Raw genomic sequence first — 17486 nt, 5'->3', positions numbered from 1 at the left:
TAACTAATATTTTTTAAGAATATTGTATATTTTTTTATCACTAATATATTTTAAAATATATCAATATATGCAATAGCGATTAAGTCAAACATATATATGAATATAGCGAATAAAGAAAATTATGATCGAAACTTTGACGGAAGCTGAATTAAAAATTAATCGGAAAAATTAATCGATTTTATACTCACCAATTGTTTATGTAAAGCGGGTTTGATTTTTTTCTGTATAAAAAAAAAAACAAGAAAGCGAGAACATGCGGGAACACGTGGTGAGTACACACTTCTACAGACTTCTATATAACGTACATACCAGACTGCGGGTGCTGCGAACTGCGAAGCGAACCTGCGAGCAGTGCAAGCACAGGGTACCATACTGGTGGCCACTGGTGGGTACTGGAGACCACGTGGGGACTGGAGACCACGTGGAAACTTGTGCCCGTTCTAGACTGAGGGCCAATGGGCGCGTTCAGCAGACTAAGCTGCTCAGTAGCATTCGAACATGATTGGCTCTTACTTTTAGAACCAACCAATCAACGTATTGTGTTGATAAGACAAACTCAACAGTTGTGTCTGCTGAACGCGGCCATTTTCACCAACCACGGTTAGCTTAAAGGCCATTGCACGTAACAAAGTTGTCATAATCGTAAGGCCGTAAGAAAATAGACCACTCACAGTCGATTATTCTCCTTGAGCTCGAAGAATAATCGAGTGTGCGTGGTCTATTTTCTTATGGCCTTACGATTATAACTAAAACTTTGTTACGTGCAATGGCCTTAACCGACGGTTAAAGTCCCCACCAATTCGAAACAAATAAAATTTGATTGATCCCCATTTTTTTCGCGTTTCTGGAATAAAATAATCGAACGTCGCAATCTGATTCCATTCCATTTATGTTACAATTATAGAATTTACATAGCTCACGATTTTTGCACAATCCACGTGTGCTCAATGAGACGCTTAAAAATTATTAAATTTATATTGTTCGATTTAAATTCAAGTCGATTAAGTACACGTCGCATGAAATTAATTCACTTGAATTATCCCCAGATGCAAAGTTTACGAGAATTTCTCTCCCTTCGTTCCCCATGCAGCACAATAAACGTTGAAGATTATCACAATTAAGAATTTTAATCAACTATATACTGGCAATGATTATAATCGTGGCAACGATTATAATCTTTTTCGTCACAAATCGTCACCGCGTTTCGACCAAAGATTCTGGTCGTTCTTAAAATAGTTAAAATAGATGTGATTTTAGATGCTTATACATTAGCATCTTAATCAAATAATTACATTCATCATGCGAAATTCTTAATTGTGTTAATTATCATCTGGCGAAGTAAATGATACTATTCTGTTGAAGATTATGTGTCGCACGTAATTTCGAATACTTTCGAATTAATACAAATCGAGCAGCAAACGATAGCCTGTACATTTCTCCGATTAAATTCGTTCGGGGACCGAAGTCACGAAGAAGGAAAAGCCGTCGTCGAGAGAGAGAGAGAGACAGAGAAAGATTCGATGATGTTTCTGAGAAGTTAGATGAGATGTATTTTTTGAAAAGTTTATTTATCCCTAAGAGATATACAAAACAAACATTTCTTCTCGTGTAACTATCATAACTCCCCTAGCAGTACAACACAGGAAATTCATGTCATGATCCTTCTCGAGAGATATTCCGCTTCTTCCATCTTTTTCCCTTGCTTCCTTTTCCCATCATTTTTTCCTCCCTCTTTATTCGTTCAATTGTTCTTCTCCATCGACACGGATACACACCGTGTCTCACGCAATATCAGCATCAGTTACAATCCGCGCTCACCTCTTTTCTTTTTTTTTTTCCCTTTTATAACCAGCTATATGTTAAAATTATGCACATCTGCAAATCAGTATTAAAATATTACAATTTGATATTTTACAGTCGTTTGTCATCCGCGTCCTCTAACTCCCTCTAAGAAAACAGGTTCCCTTTTTTCGTCACGTTCTGCTCGTCGTGATCAATCGTTAGAAATCCGTATCTTTTACTGTCTCTTTTTTTTTTTTTTTTTGTTTGTTCCGTTTTACGTCGACAATGCGAGACAATGTGCTCTGGGGGAAAGGAGGGAAAGGGAAGGGGCGGCGGGGGAGGGACAAAGAGATTTTTTTAAACGTCTTTGAGAAAAAGTGACGATAAGTTTTTCCGTTTCGGGCCGAATGTGTATCAAGGGTGCGAGTGTGTCAGTCGGTTCCAATCATAAGAAAGCCTCTAAGAATTTATATAGTAGATACACACGAGCGTAAATGTACATATAAACATATAATACTATATATATACATATATATTTTTCCTCATACGTTTACATGTATACCCATCTCGCGTTATTCAACGACGCATAAGAAGAAACTAGCGAGATCCTATTTGTATTTATTTTTCTTATCCTGTCTTTCCATCGTTCTTTCGTTACTTTTTACTTGTTAACCGGGTCCGGCTCCTCTCGGTCCCCTCTCTAAATCCCGAATGTGATTAAGAATGCACTGTACACGCTATAGGATCTAGGAATGTTAATATTACAAGAAACCACAATAATTTATTATAATACAGCCTGCTGTACACCAGATGACTCGAGGCAGTACAAGACAGAAAAAACGCCTTTTCTTCGCGGGGAGCTTATCTCCTATTTAATCCGATTTACTCCCGGGAATATGATTTAACGAAGGAAACGGCGGTTATTATATCATTCACGTGAGTCTCAAGACGAGAGATTTGAACGTATTACCCTTTTACTACTTTTTTTTTATTTCTTCCAGTGAGTTAAAAACGAATGTGAGAGGGAGAATGGCGATGGCAAGGGGCAGGGACCACTTCAGTGTCGGGCTAAGAGAAAAAACAGAGAGAGAAAGAGAGAGAGAGAGAGAGAGAAGAATGGAAAAGAAATTCGCCGTTAAAACTACGATCGCATAAAAGTTGCACATTGATTTCGATATTACGGCAGGACGAATGTGTAATACCTTTGCCAATCAAGTTATGGAGCCCTAAATAAGTCGGGCTGTGCAGTTTTTATGACCTGCATCGGTCTTTGAAAAAATACTCCTTTTCTTCCTCTTACAATTTAATTCTCTTAATACTTCTGCGAACCAATTAAGAATCATAGAAGAACAGCAAAACAGATAAGTCTATCCATTTGATCGTTCAATGGATCATGGATCATGAAACGGGTCTACCCGAACGGTCGGCAAAGTGTTAAAATTCGTCATGCCATCCGCTTTTATTATAACGCTCCTGCGACCGTAAGTCTTGAATAGAAACGACGAAATAAAAATGATTTCTGCTGGTATCGTCGAGATCGAATATTAATGAAGTTAATAAAGCGTTTTCGCCAGAACGGACGTGAATCGATTTTTTCCAACAAGATAGAAAATTTCGTTGGCTGCAGGCCGCCCGCAGCCTCGAAACAGCGCGAATGTTAATAAGAAAAAAAGAATGGAATTTCGTTTTCGTACAATAGTCGTCGTTTTGATAAACAAGCATTAGCGATTCGCGCGCACAGCAACACCGTTACTGTCCCGACGAGATGCTAAAATATCGTGCTACTGATTTTGATTTAATATTAGGCCCTTGCACATGAAATGTCGGTTTCATATGTACATCAATGATTTTAATTTCTTGGAAAATACATGATTCATATAACTTATACAATAATTCAGAAAACTCGTTCAATATATCTCGAAAAAAATCCATAAAAAGTGAATAAAGTTCACAAGTATAATAAAAGTTCACAAAATCATGCTGATCAAAAATGTAGGAAACTTAAGAGATAAAAAGATATAAAAAGATACATATTTCCAGCTATATATTCCGGACGTGAAATTTTGCATACAATTATTCACTTTTCTCACATGATTCGTTCTAAGTGATTTATACAATAAACCATTTCTAAATTATGCTTATAATTAATTCTTACTTTAGCAAGAAGTGACATCTGAATCCATACCACTAATGTGGAAATCATATAATTATAATAAAATAGTAATAGAATTAATAATAATGGTAATATTAATACATTAACAATATTGATAGTATTATATGGCCGATTGAAATATCTTTAAAATAGAAAAATAATATGCTAAACTTTTCAATTTTCCCGATTAATTATTTATAAATAATTATTTTTAAATAATTATTTATTACAAACTTGAAAAAGAAAGAAAGAAGTCAAATCATGCACGTGTAGTATACTCGTGTACCTAGTATACTAGTATACGTGTAGTATAATATACCTGATTATTAAGTTTTACTTTTTTCCAAGAGTGACATCTCATATGCAATGATCTAATAGAGAAGCTGCGAGCTACATACACACGCACTCTCTTTCTCTCTCGCACACAATTTCTCCCGATTCGATTCGGGGCGATCGTTTATCGGCTACGTAATTAAGGCTCAATCACGTGGTGGCTCGTGGCTTGTAACACCGCCGTGTAAATGTTGAAAAATAGTACATGCTTAAAAAAAAGACGTAGAGAGTCGCCGGAGAATTCAAGTCTGCGTTAAGATACACGTATACTTAATTCTAAACGTACTTACAGCTACTACAAGAGACATGTGTGTACCTCGATAAAATCAATTATATATTCGCAAATATGCGTAAAGCGGCCCCATGCCCCATCACGCGCGCTCAACATGATCGATTCGCTAAAAATATACGAAAGAAAAAATGAAGCTCTCTGTACAAGGATATACAACAATTGTCTGTACGTGTCTGCGTGTGTATATATATGTATGTGTGTTCATGCCATAACGACGCTGGCAACAAGTGAACAGAACAGACCTGGACTGAACTGAATTGAATTGAACTAAAAAAAGAGTTCCCCAAAAAAGTATATTAATTTTGCAACGACGCGACATGATTCGCCTCTTTCGAGAGCGAGGATCCGAGAGAGCTCTCTCTCTCTCTCTCACCAGTGCCGATGGCAATGCGTGAAAAAGACACAAAAAGGACAATCATCGCATGATCGGATAAAATCCGAAAGAACATGGCAAAAAGAACTACAGCCATCTCCGATCCCCGCCCTACGGAGAACGTCATTATCGCGGCGTTTCGTCATTAGTAAACTAAGCTACATAGCTCGTAATATAGCGTCGACAGAGCAAAAAGTCAACAATGATTGAGCCCCTGCGCCTTCCATCCGGATAGAGAAAGTATTGGGCATTCTGCCACGTCTTATCTCTTCCGCTTTTGCATTTTACTCATGATTCTGATTTCTCATTTCATTTTTTTTTCTTCCATTATCTTCCGCTATCTTACTAGCCGCTTTACATCATCATTTACTATCAATATGTTAAAGTACAAATGTTCACTCACACAATGATCCTCTCTCGCTCACGCTCGCGCACCACTCATGCATACCAGTTTTTCCTTTTAAAATAATTACCATAATTAGCGCGGATTACTTTATCATTATCGTAAATAATCGGGGAGAGAATTAGGAGGTTGGTTGGTGAGGGATTGTTGAAGAGCTTGGTTGATTGGTAGGTTGCTTGGTGGTTAGTTGCTTCGTTTTCCTAGTGATGGTGGTGTAAGTACGCTCACGCTAAGGTCAATGGTACGTACAGTAGGTGAGGTATGCTTTCAGGATGAAGGACACGGGGTGATAGATGAAGAAATTTCGACGTGCATCCGCTATTCGTCGTCGTCCTTCCATTCCTCTTCGCTGTCACTTTTTATTATAGTTTGGTTCGCCTGCGCGGCCCCCACCACCGGGGCGCCGTCGTTTTGTATTTTCTTTTTGTACGCGGTCATTTCCTGCGAGGAAAAAAATATTTCATCTTTACTTCGAAAACGCTTGGACATTCATCTCGTAAATTAATTCAATCAGATTCGAGTTGCGAGTTGTGCAAAAAGTAGAGTAATATATTCCGACTATGTAGTATAAGAAAATTCACGACTTATAGCTTCTGACGTTATATGATAGCAGTGCCGGGGCTAGGAGTCTTAATGGTTAAAAGCGTAAGGTTGTGCTAAATTTAGATACGTTACCCTTTCGTATCGAGCCTTGTCCTTCTCTGCCATAGCCTCGTATTTGGATTTGGTTTCGGGATCTGCGTCCGACCATTTCTTGCCTAATTCCTTAGCTATATCGCCTACGCCATATTCAGGATTCAGCATTTTGACCTTTCCGCGTTCATCGTTGCAGAACCAGAAGAAAGCAGACCTGATGAAATTAATTATTAAATCTATCTGCTATTATTCAAAGGGTTCGTGCTGCGATAATATGCTAAGCCAATCTTTTATAGAGACTAAAGAAAATTATAATGTATAATTCGGAAATAATCTAAATTTGTGAATGTAGTTTTGAGAAATTGCTCTGTAAATTTAATTTTCAGAAAAACAATTGAAAAACAAAACTTTACTTTAAAGAAATAAAGTTGCGGGAAGCCGATATCCCAGAAATGACACTAAAATGCGAATAAAGGTTTAAAAAAAGTTAAACTTTTGTTTCCGTTCGAATTTACAAGTTAACTTTTCTCGCTGCGTGTTTAAATATTAATCAAGCAAATTTTTTTCTCGAGATCGAGATACATTATGTATTAAACAGCGTGAGGGCTTACAGCGATCTCTTGGGAGCATTGTGATCCTTGATGTGTTTGCGTTTCTTGCCCCTGCCCTTATTCTCTCCCTTAGGCGGCGTATAGTTCTGCATCTCCGTGTCGTATCTCTTCTTGTCCTTCTCTGCCATTTCGTGGAAACGCTTCTTCTCGATGTCCGACATAGTCTACGACACATACGGTATTTCGTATAGCGTTAGCGTTTCCATACGGTTGATCTCGCATATTCACGTGCGATAAAAATGTTCAGTTACTGAGAAAATAAGTGTTCCCCGACCGACCTGGCATATTCACAGTCGCGTGCACGCAGGATAATAGATACTCTAAAAGACACAGTTCTTTAACGATGGCGTCACGACGCGGGAAGTTTTTGCCGTGTATCGGATCCGTTTTACTTATCGATAATCTTGATTCTGCTGGACGAGATGAAGATTGACGGCTTAACGAGGCGGGACGGGTCGGCCCGTAACGACGCGCTTAAATACCGTACTTGCACGTGGCGTTTATCGAGCGCACGTATTTATTCAGAGGCCAAGATCAAAGTGGCTCTCGCGAGTCCACAAGCAGGACTTTCGACAAAACGTTACGCATTCCGCTTCTCTCATTCGCACCTCGGGCTGTGAAACCGACATGCGGAAAAGTCCAACCAAGTATCGTGATCGCTTCTAAGTTAGTTCTTACAAGGACTCTCTTGATCCTAGCGTTAGCAGGGAGCTCTATTAATATATCTCAAATTTATTTACGTATAATATTAAGATAAAAAATTTCTTATATGTTTTTATACATATACGATATTATCCCAGCAAACATCAAGTATGTGTCGTACTGCATTTACATTGTTGAGTAGGAAATTATAACTCGCATGTAAGATGCATATTACTTGTTGTTTGCTGGAATATCTGTAAAAATGTGATTTGTAGTGAATTATAGCGAGTAGTTTGAGCTGAAAAAAAATCTCACCTTCCACCTCATTGCACACTTTTTGGAGAATTCCCGGAAAACGATCTTCTCCTCGGGATGCTTCTTTTTATGCTCCTGGCGACATGTCTGGACGAAGAACGCATACGCTGTCATCCGTCCTCTTGGCTTCGAATCCTTTCCTCTCGGCATATTGTCCCGCTGCAGGCTCTGAGCGTTATTTTGTTGAAGATTATTTTGCGGTATCTGCTGTATCGGGTGCTGAAATCCAAGCAAACGGTCTACAATGCAAAACGCTGCCGCGGCAAATAACAAAAGACCTGTTAACACCTTCAAACAACAAGTCTCAACGGCAGCAATAACTTTCTACTCTTGTATCAAAGGAGATTTCTGAGACGGAAATACTTCTCTCTATTTCGACGTGAAAACAAAAGAAAAGTCTCTAAATTCTCAAAGTAGAAATCTTCCATTTTTCCATTGAAAGGAAACTTAAGTGCTAAAATCTTCGACTTTCGCATCAAAAGAAAAATTTAAATTTAAAAATAGAAACGATCTATTTTTACATATTCGGGAGAAAAATTGAAGTCGCAAAATAGACTTTCTATTTTTAAATCGAGCAAAACTCGTGTAGATATATATGTTAATACGCGGAGTAAAATGCGCCGTGTCGTCGTATTATGAGAAATTTGCGTAAGTGGTGAGAGAATTTTCTCGCGTGTCCGTTAGCTCGTTTTTCGCGAGCTGCCGCGAAAAAAAAATTGACATTTTTTCTCTTACACCGTGATGCGAAAGATTAAGTCGTTCAGACATTGCCGCGAGCGAATTTAGCCAAGTTATCCGCGATAACTGAGACGTGTCGTTACGCACTTTACGTAATACGACTTGCGTGTTAAATTAATGAACGGCTGCGGCCCGCGATCTCACATTGACAATGAGACACACGTAACAATGCTCGCCGTACAAGCGCGCGTTTTTGATTTTGTCAAGTAACAATGGTCATTACATTGTACGTACGTGCAACGTTGTACAGTATATTATCATTACGTACATAATTACTACGTCGTTGTTATTGCACATAATGCCGTAATTAATAATAATAACAAATATAGATCGGCATTATATTATTATATTATCAGATCGTTGTATGTTTGATCGTTATTACGCTCCAACCGTAGCCCCATCATTGCGGAAAGTTGAACGTTAACAACAGCTGAACGTAACAATTTTGCGTAGATTTTAAATAAAATACTGGACACATGTGTATACACATGAACGTCATCGCGCGTCTTCGTGTGAAAAACTGAAATTCTCATTCAAACTCGCGATTGATAGCCTCAGAAAAAAATTGAAAGCAGACAAGAAGCATCTACAGTAGACAAACGCGTAAAGAAAATCTCCATTTAAGATTCTTTTAAAGCACGCACCAGTTTGTATATTTATGCTATACACGCCAGCGTACGCGACATACCCGATCAGATATGCTCTTTCTCTCTCTCTCTCGACGTCTCCGGGCTCTCTTTGTGAAGCGTAAGACGTGATATAGCACAATTATACACGTGCTATACGTACAATATACCGACCGTTATTACTCCGGATTGCGAATAATAATAGTTACCACGTACCTGCAGAAAAAATCGGAAATCTAGTTGACCTACGTGCGGATGTGAGATCTGCCGGCAAAATAACTACTATGTAGAATCGACATTGTTATTGAGTCGCTCCATAAGTGATGCGGGCTTCTTTCGCGCGCGTTTCCTCTCTCGACGTTTTTAAAAAGCGTAAACGAGCAGGCTCTGTCACTCTCTTGCTCTTGAAACCCGCATTATTTATGGGACGGTTCAATATATATCGCATTACATAAAATATGTCTGACTTAATTAATTAATTAATTAATTACGTCTCACCCCTGTTAATTAATTAATCAATATCCAAAATTCTGACGATAAGCGTTCTTAAGGGCTACTTTTTACGGCATCGGAATCGTCCGAGAGAGTAACGGAGGAGTTAAATAAAAATACGACTATCAAAGGTGCATCCCGCAACGGGAAAACGATCGCGTTATTTCTTCCCCCTCTCGCTTCCCTCCTCGCACTCCTCGCTGTGATATGCAAGGGATTAAAAATTTATGCCTCCTGGGCCGCAGGCGTTGCATTTACGGGGGCCGGGAGTGTATGGTTTCCTATATGGTCTCGCAACGGTGGAAATAAAATTAACGTCGGGCACGAAACGGAAGTCGGATGTTTGCGACGGGGCGTATTCCACGAACGGCGATAAAGAAAACGAGTAAAACAGAGAAGAAAGCTTCGAGCTTGCGACCGCGATTGCGATTGCCATCTCGTTCGTTCGGCAGGTGTTCCTTCGTCCACCGGAAAGCTTTATCATCGCCGAACGCTTTGCCCGCGGACTTTTATTAACTCGTGGAAATAACGGCGAGAAATTGGAAGACGCTACGTTCTCACGATCGAATATTTAACGTGTTTGATATATCGTAATGTTAGGAATATTTTAGATCATTTTAAATATGTATGGAATAATCGAAAGGGTTCTGCACATTTTCTGATGGTTTCTAACTTGAGAAAAATATGCAAGTGTCTTGTTTTTATTCATTTACCTTACATATATATTGCACTATAGAAAACTTGTTTCCTTGTATTAACTTCTTTTAATCGATACGCGCACTGTGAAGAGATTGAAGTAATCTAATGAGGAATTCTAGATTCGGGACAATCAGAATCAGATATTAGCCACGCGCATTCGCGAACCGTTCTGAAGCTCTCAAATTCGTGGTACATTACGGCTGCTACGGCCATTCGAGAAAAAAATACGTTCGAAACTCAAACGAGAATCGTACTTACAAAGCATTCTCTTAAAATCTATCTGCGAGTGCGACTCTCGGATGTAAGGAGAGTAAAAGAGTAAAAGTGTAAGTAAGAAAGTAACTCCGTGTGGTATACTTTTCAATACCCATGTCCGTTTGTATGACTCTTGAGAGTGACTCTCGACAGTACCTCTCTCAAACAGATACAAGCCGTTACCCGGTTTACTAGAGAGTTATCGACAAACGTAGGGTAAGCTCCGAGACACGTGTACTCGTATCGGGGATCATTACTGCGTGCTCGTTAATTAAAGCGTGAATTGTGCTCCGACGCTCTCGTTTGCTGAAGTTTCGGTGCCGCGCGATCGTGGGCGGGGATAATAAATCTTAGAAAAATCGATGTTATATCTCAAGAAAAATATCACGCGCGTGAGAAATCGGGAGAAAAAGGTGAAACACGCGTTCTCCTCGTTTGTCGGCCCAAGTGTCGTACGAAGTCGAACAGTCTATTTCTGGGGGGGAAAACAAAATCCTGCACTCGATATATATTTTAAACCGAAAATGTGGAAAATAATATATTCTTTGTTCCTCTTAAGAATATAAAAAAAGTGTATTATGGGCGATTTTATGTAAATATTAAATATATTTTGACTCTATAAATGGACTCTATAAATAAACTCGGAACAAGTTCTTTTATTCATTAATGCGACAGGAATTTTCAAAACTGCATCGAGATCCAGTTATATTCCGGTTCTATTTTTAGGACATGTTATAGACATGTATATTATATATATATTCCATCTTCTTCAAATACCTATTTTCTAGACTTCATAGAACTTTTAACAAAAAATCTCCAGCGTTTCCAGCTGAGATATCGTGCGAAATCGCAAATTGCGTCGCTCCTCTCAAACATTATTTCGAAAGTGCGTAATCGGCCCGATCATTCATCACGAACTTTCATACGTGAACTTTCATATGTGGTCTAGTAGCATTCATTCCGGAGCAGGATTCCGCTTTCGTCGCACTATTACCAGCGATTATATATTCCTATTGGGGAAAAAAAAAATTTGGCTTCAATATCACTGTCAATGACCAAGATCGGGAAATTGCCAGAAGAAGATGGCGGTCTCAGATTCCTATCAAATTCGTAAGGAAAAAAAGTTGACACTGGTTGTTGCTTTTCGTAAGCGTGCCAAAACTTACAAGAGCAAATCTGACGTATTTGTTTTTTCTTTAGAGAGAGAAAAGACTCGGAGAGAAAAGCAATTTTACAAATAACTATAAATCGTGACGACGTAATTAATTAAAAAGTTAATATAATATAGATAATGGAAATTTTACGAAAAAAAGGAACTGTTTAATTAACTCTTTAATTAAACCCCATTATCATTTCAAAAGTTATTATACTTTCTCACATTACAAAAAAATAATTTCTTTTTGTTTCCGACACTCGCTGTATATACTTTCTCATGTAAATATATGCATGTATATTTCTCCGATATCCCCCAAATCTGAATTTTAAATTTGAACGGTCTCGATCAACGTAAGCTAAACAATTCTAAAACGAAGGAAAGCATGGAGTATCTAAGTAAATTCAATTATTTCTGTCCCCTTATTTGACAAATTTTTAGAGGTCCGTTCAGTCGCAGTTATCCGCGTTCTCTCCTTCGACCTTCCTCGCGCCCCTCTTTCCCACCACACACGACGCCCGAATGCGCGCTTATTTTACTCGGAGAGTAAAAAAGGGGGATGGGGCGAGTTAAAAAAGAACAGATCCTCCTGACACTTAGCGCCAATGAAATCGCGAGACGAGAAAAGACGAAGAGAAAAACGGGATGGTATCAACCGCGGCAAGCGCGGCCGGACTCGCTGAACGCGAACGCACTTATGAAGAAGGCTGCACGAAACCCGGAATCAATAGCGGACGGCGGATGTACGTACGTACGGATGGACGGACGGACGCGACGGGGTGAGAACCGCGCGCGCGAGTCCGGACGGAAACGCGAGAACGAAACGCGCGAAAATCCCGGCCCGATCAACTAGACACTGAGATACGAACGATGACAATCGGCGGCACTCTTTGGCCTATCAACTGTATACTTGAATGACGACTCGAATCTCTCTCTTTCTCTATTTCTCTTTCTCTCGTGCTTGCTCGCTCGCATTGTGTATTGCAATAACATGCTTTTTCCGCATGTAACTCGATATCCGACAGAATAGCTTCACAAGATACGTCGAGGATCCTTTTTCGGTTCGCGAGATAACAGGATCTTAAGGTTTCCGTCTCTTCTGTCGCTTCCGTCCAAATCTACACACACACACACACATAATCGTCAATCTTGTCGAGCCATAAGCAGACAAAAGAGCCGACCGATTAGTCGGTCGTTTGCCTTTTCCGAAAATGATAAAAGGAGCGAATACTTTGAAAAGTATTTATCGAACCTTGGGCATTTTCTTCGCGTCTAGGAAAGATAACAGAATTTACATTGGGAAAAGTCAGTTCGAAACCGAAAAATCTATAGAATTAAAAAGTGCGCAGTTAATCGAGAAGCACCCTGTATACAAGATATACAAAATTTTTGTTGTTTAACTTGCCGTTGCACAAAGTTGCTCTTCGAAAAATTACGTTTCCACGTTCTGCGTATTTCTAAATTCCCTCCTCGCCTTTCACATGAACGCGAATAAAAAATTTAGTTACCGAGATTATATCGCTGTCGGCGATCGGTGAAAATCGATCAATACTGCGCGAAACAAATTATATACCTCTCTCTCGAATAATATTCCCTTCTTTCCACTGCAGAATTGCTAACGCGAGGGATGATAAGCGAAACTTCAACGCGAATATGCCGTGGTTTCCTCGCGAGTTGCCCTTACACGCACATTATGAGACGACACCGAAGAATACGGGGGAATATACGTACATGCATATACCTTTTATCGCAATTATCGCAATCACGTTCCCGGATCGCCTGCTCATCGTTGCCTATCAAAGGCCTATCCCAAGTACAACCGCGAAGGAAGATCCCAATATATCCAACTTTTCTCCCGATACCTGTGCCTATCGCAGCTAACGATCTTAATTTCTCAACGTATCTTCGAGACGCGAGACTTCGAAACCAGCGAGGCGAGTTTATTGTAATGAAGCTCGTCACCCGATATTTTTAACTGACAATTAGACAAATAGGATACAAATTTAGGAGAGATAATATACATGTATATAGAAACAATGAGATAGTTTAATTCACAAGTAAAGCGAGTGTACCTCGCTGGAACCATCGGACGCCACCACTTCACTAATTACGGACTAACCACTTTGTCAAAATTCGTTGAACCCTCAAATGAAAACCGACATGCTCGACCCGCACTTTCCGGCAATTGTGAAAAATCGACAACAACCGATCACTAATGGCGAAATGGAAGGGATGACGGATAAAATCAGACAAAACTCCTGCCGCGTTGACAAGAGAGAAAGACGAACGCGAAGAGACAGAGAAAGAAACCCGAAATCCATTGACTTTATTTAAGGATACGCTGCGCAAAAAAAAAACTTGTGTGCCGCGAACGCGAAATTATATTTGGGAATTTCCTTGTTTTTTTGCGCTTCACTTGCGCGTTTCTCAGACAAATTATCTTACGATAATTTCAGAATCAATATTATATAGAGTTGAGGTACCTAACGGACCCAACGAAGATATCTAAGGCTTAAAGAGAGAGCATCGTTAAAAAAAAAAACCTCTGCCGCGTATCTCGTCGGAGCTAGGCATTCGGAAAAATTGTCAAAAGTGGCCGCGTGGCCACCTGGTCGGACCGGCTGTATCTCTGTCTTCGTATTATAGCCACCCGCTCGCTCGCTCGTTCGCTCGCCGAGCGCGCGAAAGTGGCCGAAAGGCCAGCGAGCAGGGGGAACGAGGGGGAACGAGGGGGACAGGGGTGAGGAGCGAGGTCGTCGCGTTTCGGCCTACGTATCTACTACTACAACGTAGTACAAAGGCGTCGCATAAAAGCCAACCAGTTACCGGACGGCCGTTTCTTAAATTTTTCGAGACTGCTTCGACGAAAATTCAATTTGCGCGCGATAACGGCACGATTATTAGCTTCTTTTCCTATCCTTGTATGCATTTATATTTCACGTACACGATAATTCTTACTTGTTCCTTAAATTTTACAGTACAATCGACAGTTACCGCGAGTTTAGTCTTTTCGTTATCTATCGTCACTATGAATCTCTATGCGAATATACTGAAATATATTCGAGACTGAATGGTGGACCGTCCGGTAACGAAAAGGTATTTGCGAAATGCCTAAAAGAAGTGCAAAGGCGTTAAAGAAAGAGGGAAGACGGCGGCGGCGGCGGCGGGGCAGGGTCTCGCTTGCCGAGAACGCGGGAAAAGAAAAACTGTTCGCGCGCGCGAAAAGGGAAGAATATACACTTTTTGTCGAGGGTATGGTTACTCGCACCGTACTCGTACTTCGTAACATACCGGGGACATAACGGGGGGCGTGGACGTTTGCGTGGTAATGGGCGAGAGGTGTTGCTGCTGCTGCTGTTGTTGTTGCTGCTGCTGGTTCTGCAACTGCTGGTGCAGGTTGTTCTGCGTGGCGGCGTCCATGACTCCGCTCGGATACCACCACTGTACGCCGGGCGGCGGTGCGGAAGGTGTGCCGGGTACGCCGGCGGCGCCGCCGCCACCGGCACCCGCACCACCGCCGCCACCACCGCCGCCGCCACCGCCGCCGCCGCCGCCAGCGGCGCCTTGTCCAGGACCCGGCGCCGTACCAAGCCTGTAATCGTATCCACCCCTCATGCACGCGGCGCCGCCGCCGCCCGGCGTGGATGTCGACACCGGACTCGATATCGCGCCGGTGGTGGCCGGGTTCTGGAAGCTGGAGGCCATTTTGTAGGAGAAGAGCTGTTGGTTCACCGCGGCGGCAGTACTTCGGACGCTGTCCGGATGGTGCTGCGACTGCTGCTGTTGCGCGAGCTGTTGCTGCTGCTGCTGCTGTTGCTGTTGTTGCTGCTGCTGCTGATTCATCAGATGCTGATGTAGATTCTGTTGTTGCTGCTGTTCGGTCTGGAGATTGGAGGGCCACCAGGCGGCACCGCCGGAGGCATCCTCTCGGTTACCCGGGCTCGCGGTGCCCCAGCCACCGGCCACGCGGTGGTGCTCCGACATATCGCGACGTACGTCCGTACGTCCGTGAGCGTCCTCAGCCTCTCGTTTTACCCGCCGGTGACACAACACCAGCGAGGGAAAAGAAAAATTCACGGAGGACGTGCTCGCACGCGCGCGCACACGTACACATGCACGCGCTAGCGTTCCCTTTCTCTTTCCCTCTCCCTCTCTCTATTCCCGTCCGTCTTTCTTTCTTGCTACGAGTCTTTCTCTCCTTCTCCCTTTCTCTATCTTTCTTTCTCTCTCACACACACACACTCGCTCTCTCTCTTTTTAGTACTCACACGCACACGCGCGCGCCCGCACGCTCATAACTCGGCAACATCCCGCGTGTGCACGCACAGTGCACACAGACAGCAAACTCTATATTACTCCTTCTCTCTCTCCCTCTTTCTCTCTTTCTCTCTCTCTCTCACTCGCTCGCTCGCGCACGTACACGGAATCCGTCTCACATTCGCACACTTGGGAACTCGCTGGTACGAACGCTTAGATGTCGGACAGGAGAGGAGAGGAGAGACACGCACCACACGCACGCGTTTCAAACGCGGTCTCACTGTCGCACGACACTGTCCACGTTCAACCGCGGCCGACGGTGACGGTTGAACACCGCTACGAAGAACACCGATCACTATAACGCTCGTGCTTGCCCGTGCTCGCTTACTCGCATCGCGAACGGCGAGCGCGCAGGCGAAACGACGTTTCCACCGGTTTCCTTCTCTCTTTCCTCTTTTTTTTTTCTTTACGCGTAACCAGCGCGTAGAACACGCCGCGGCACGCTTAGCTTCAGTTCCCCGTGAATATACGTACGTACGTTATACTTGGGATGCGGTCTACTCGACGCTACGCTCGACCGTTCGTTAGCTCCGTGAGTAGGTACGGCGGCGGGCAGAGGAGGCGAGCGGGCGGGTGGGTAGGGGAGGGCGCTCTCTCTCTCCCCCTCTAGCTCTTTCTTTTTCCCTCTGCCTCCCCACCATCGACAACGAAGAGCAACGACGTCGAACGCTCACGCTCGCTCCGTCTCTCTTTCTCTCGCGCCTTCTTTTTCTCTCTCTCTGTCTTTTTCTCCGTCTCTTTGTCCCTATCTAGCCTACGGGTCCGTCTCGCTCTCTCTCTCTCTCTCTATCTCCCCCTATGCCGTCCCGCGGCGAAACTCGCTTGTTCGACGGTGGTTCCTTCTTCCAACGGCGGCGGTGGCGGTGGCGGCGGCGGCGGCGGCGGCGCCGACGCAAGGATACGGGTGTACACACCGCGTCCTTGATATAATGTCAGGGAGCGGTAGAAGCAGCAACAGCGTTTTCCAATGGAACGGACGCTCTGCGGCGGTTAGGCGCGAGGCGCGACGCGTGGTTACGCGTCACGCGCGTCCGCGGGACGCCGGTACTCCGCTGTTTCCGCGCGTTTATAAACACGCACACGGACGGCTCCGCAAGTCCGCTCGACTCGGCTCGATTTGGTTTGGTTCGGTTCGGTTCGGTTCGGCTTGGCGCGACGCAACGCGGAGCGAAGCGACGCCGGCACGTCCGCGATGAGCACGCCGACGATGACGACGGTGGCGATAGAGGAGTAGTGGTATTAGTAGTAACGGCGGCTCTGTAATGGTAGTAGTATATATAGCAATAGCTTTTTCACATTGGAGAAGCGTATACGCGCGCGCGGCTCACTTCTCTATCGCCTCTACCGACTACACTACACGCGACGTCGCACACACAGAGGGCGAACCTGGCGAGAACAGACCGCCTGGACGTGCTCGTACGATCTCTCTTCCTCTCTTTCCCCGTCTATCTGTCTGTCTTTCTTTCTCTCTCTCCTTCTCTGTCTTCCATATCGCGTCCCCCTTTCCCCCTCCCCCCCTCCTACCGCCCCTCTGCCGGGTGTCTCGTTCGCCCTCTCTCTCCGTCCTTCTTTCTCTCTCGCTCTCTCACTCTTTCTTTCTCATTCTCGCTCTCTCGCACTCATATCAGTTTAGCCTTCCTTCCAGCGGACGCCGGCAAACTCTCGCG

At 43.0% G+C, this 17486-nt stretch overlaps 1 protein-coding gene across 1 annotated transcript; it reads right to left on the bottom strand.

Annotated features, from left to right (window-relative positions):
• Positions 1-871: 871 nt before the first annotated feature.
• LOC139818770 (high mobility group protein DSP1) lies at positions 872-16278 on the bottom strand. The gene is made up of 6 exons (XM_071787660.1): positions 14794-16278; positions 9120-9167; positions 7540-7758; positions 6583-6746; positions 6011-6185; positions 872-5776 (listed from the first exon to the last, which is right to left on the bottom strand). Exons 1-6 carry the CDS (start codon positions 15484-15486, stop codon positions 5654-5656), a joined length of 1422 nt encoding a protein of 473 aa, XP_071643761.1. The 5' UTR covers positions 15487-16278; the 3' UTR covers positions 872-5653.
• Between the last annotated feature and the right edge of the window lie 1208 nt (positions 16279-17486).

Source organism: Temnothorax longispinosus, chromosome 9, assembly GCF_030848805.1.
Source record: "Temnothorax longispinosus isolate EJ_2023e chromosome 9, Tlon_JGU_v1, whole genome shotgun sequence".
Classification (NCBI taxonomy): domain Eukaryota; kingdom Metazoa; phylum Arthropoda; class Insecta; order Hymenoptera; family Formicidae; genus Temnothorax; species Temnothorax longispinosus.
This window is presented reverse-complemented; position numbering and strand designations above follow the sequence as displayed.

Bases quoted from the DNA above. Each gene is read 5' to 3' on its own strand.
- LOC139818770 (XM_071787660.1), bottom strand. From the start codon at position 15,486: ATGTCGGAGCACCACCGCGTGGCCGGTGGCTGGGGCACCGCGAGCCCG. The intron at 7,759-9,119 runs GTACGTGGTAAC...CTTGGATTTCAG, and splicing joins ATTTCCGATTTTTTCTGCAG to CACCCGATACAGCAGATACC. The intron at 6,186-6,582 runs GTAAGCCCTCAC...TAATTTCATCAG, and splicing joins AATGCTCCCAAGAGATCGCT to GTCTGCTTTCTTCTGGTTCT.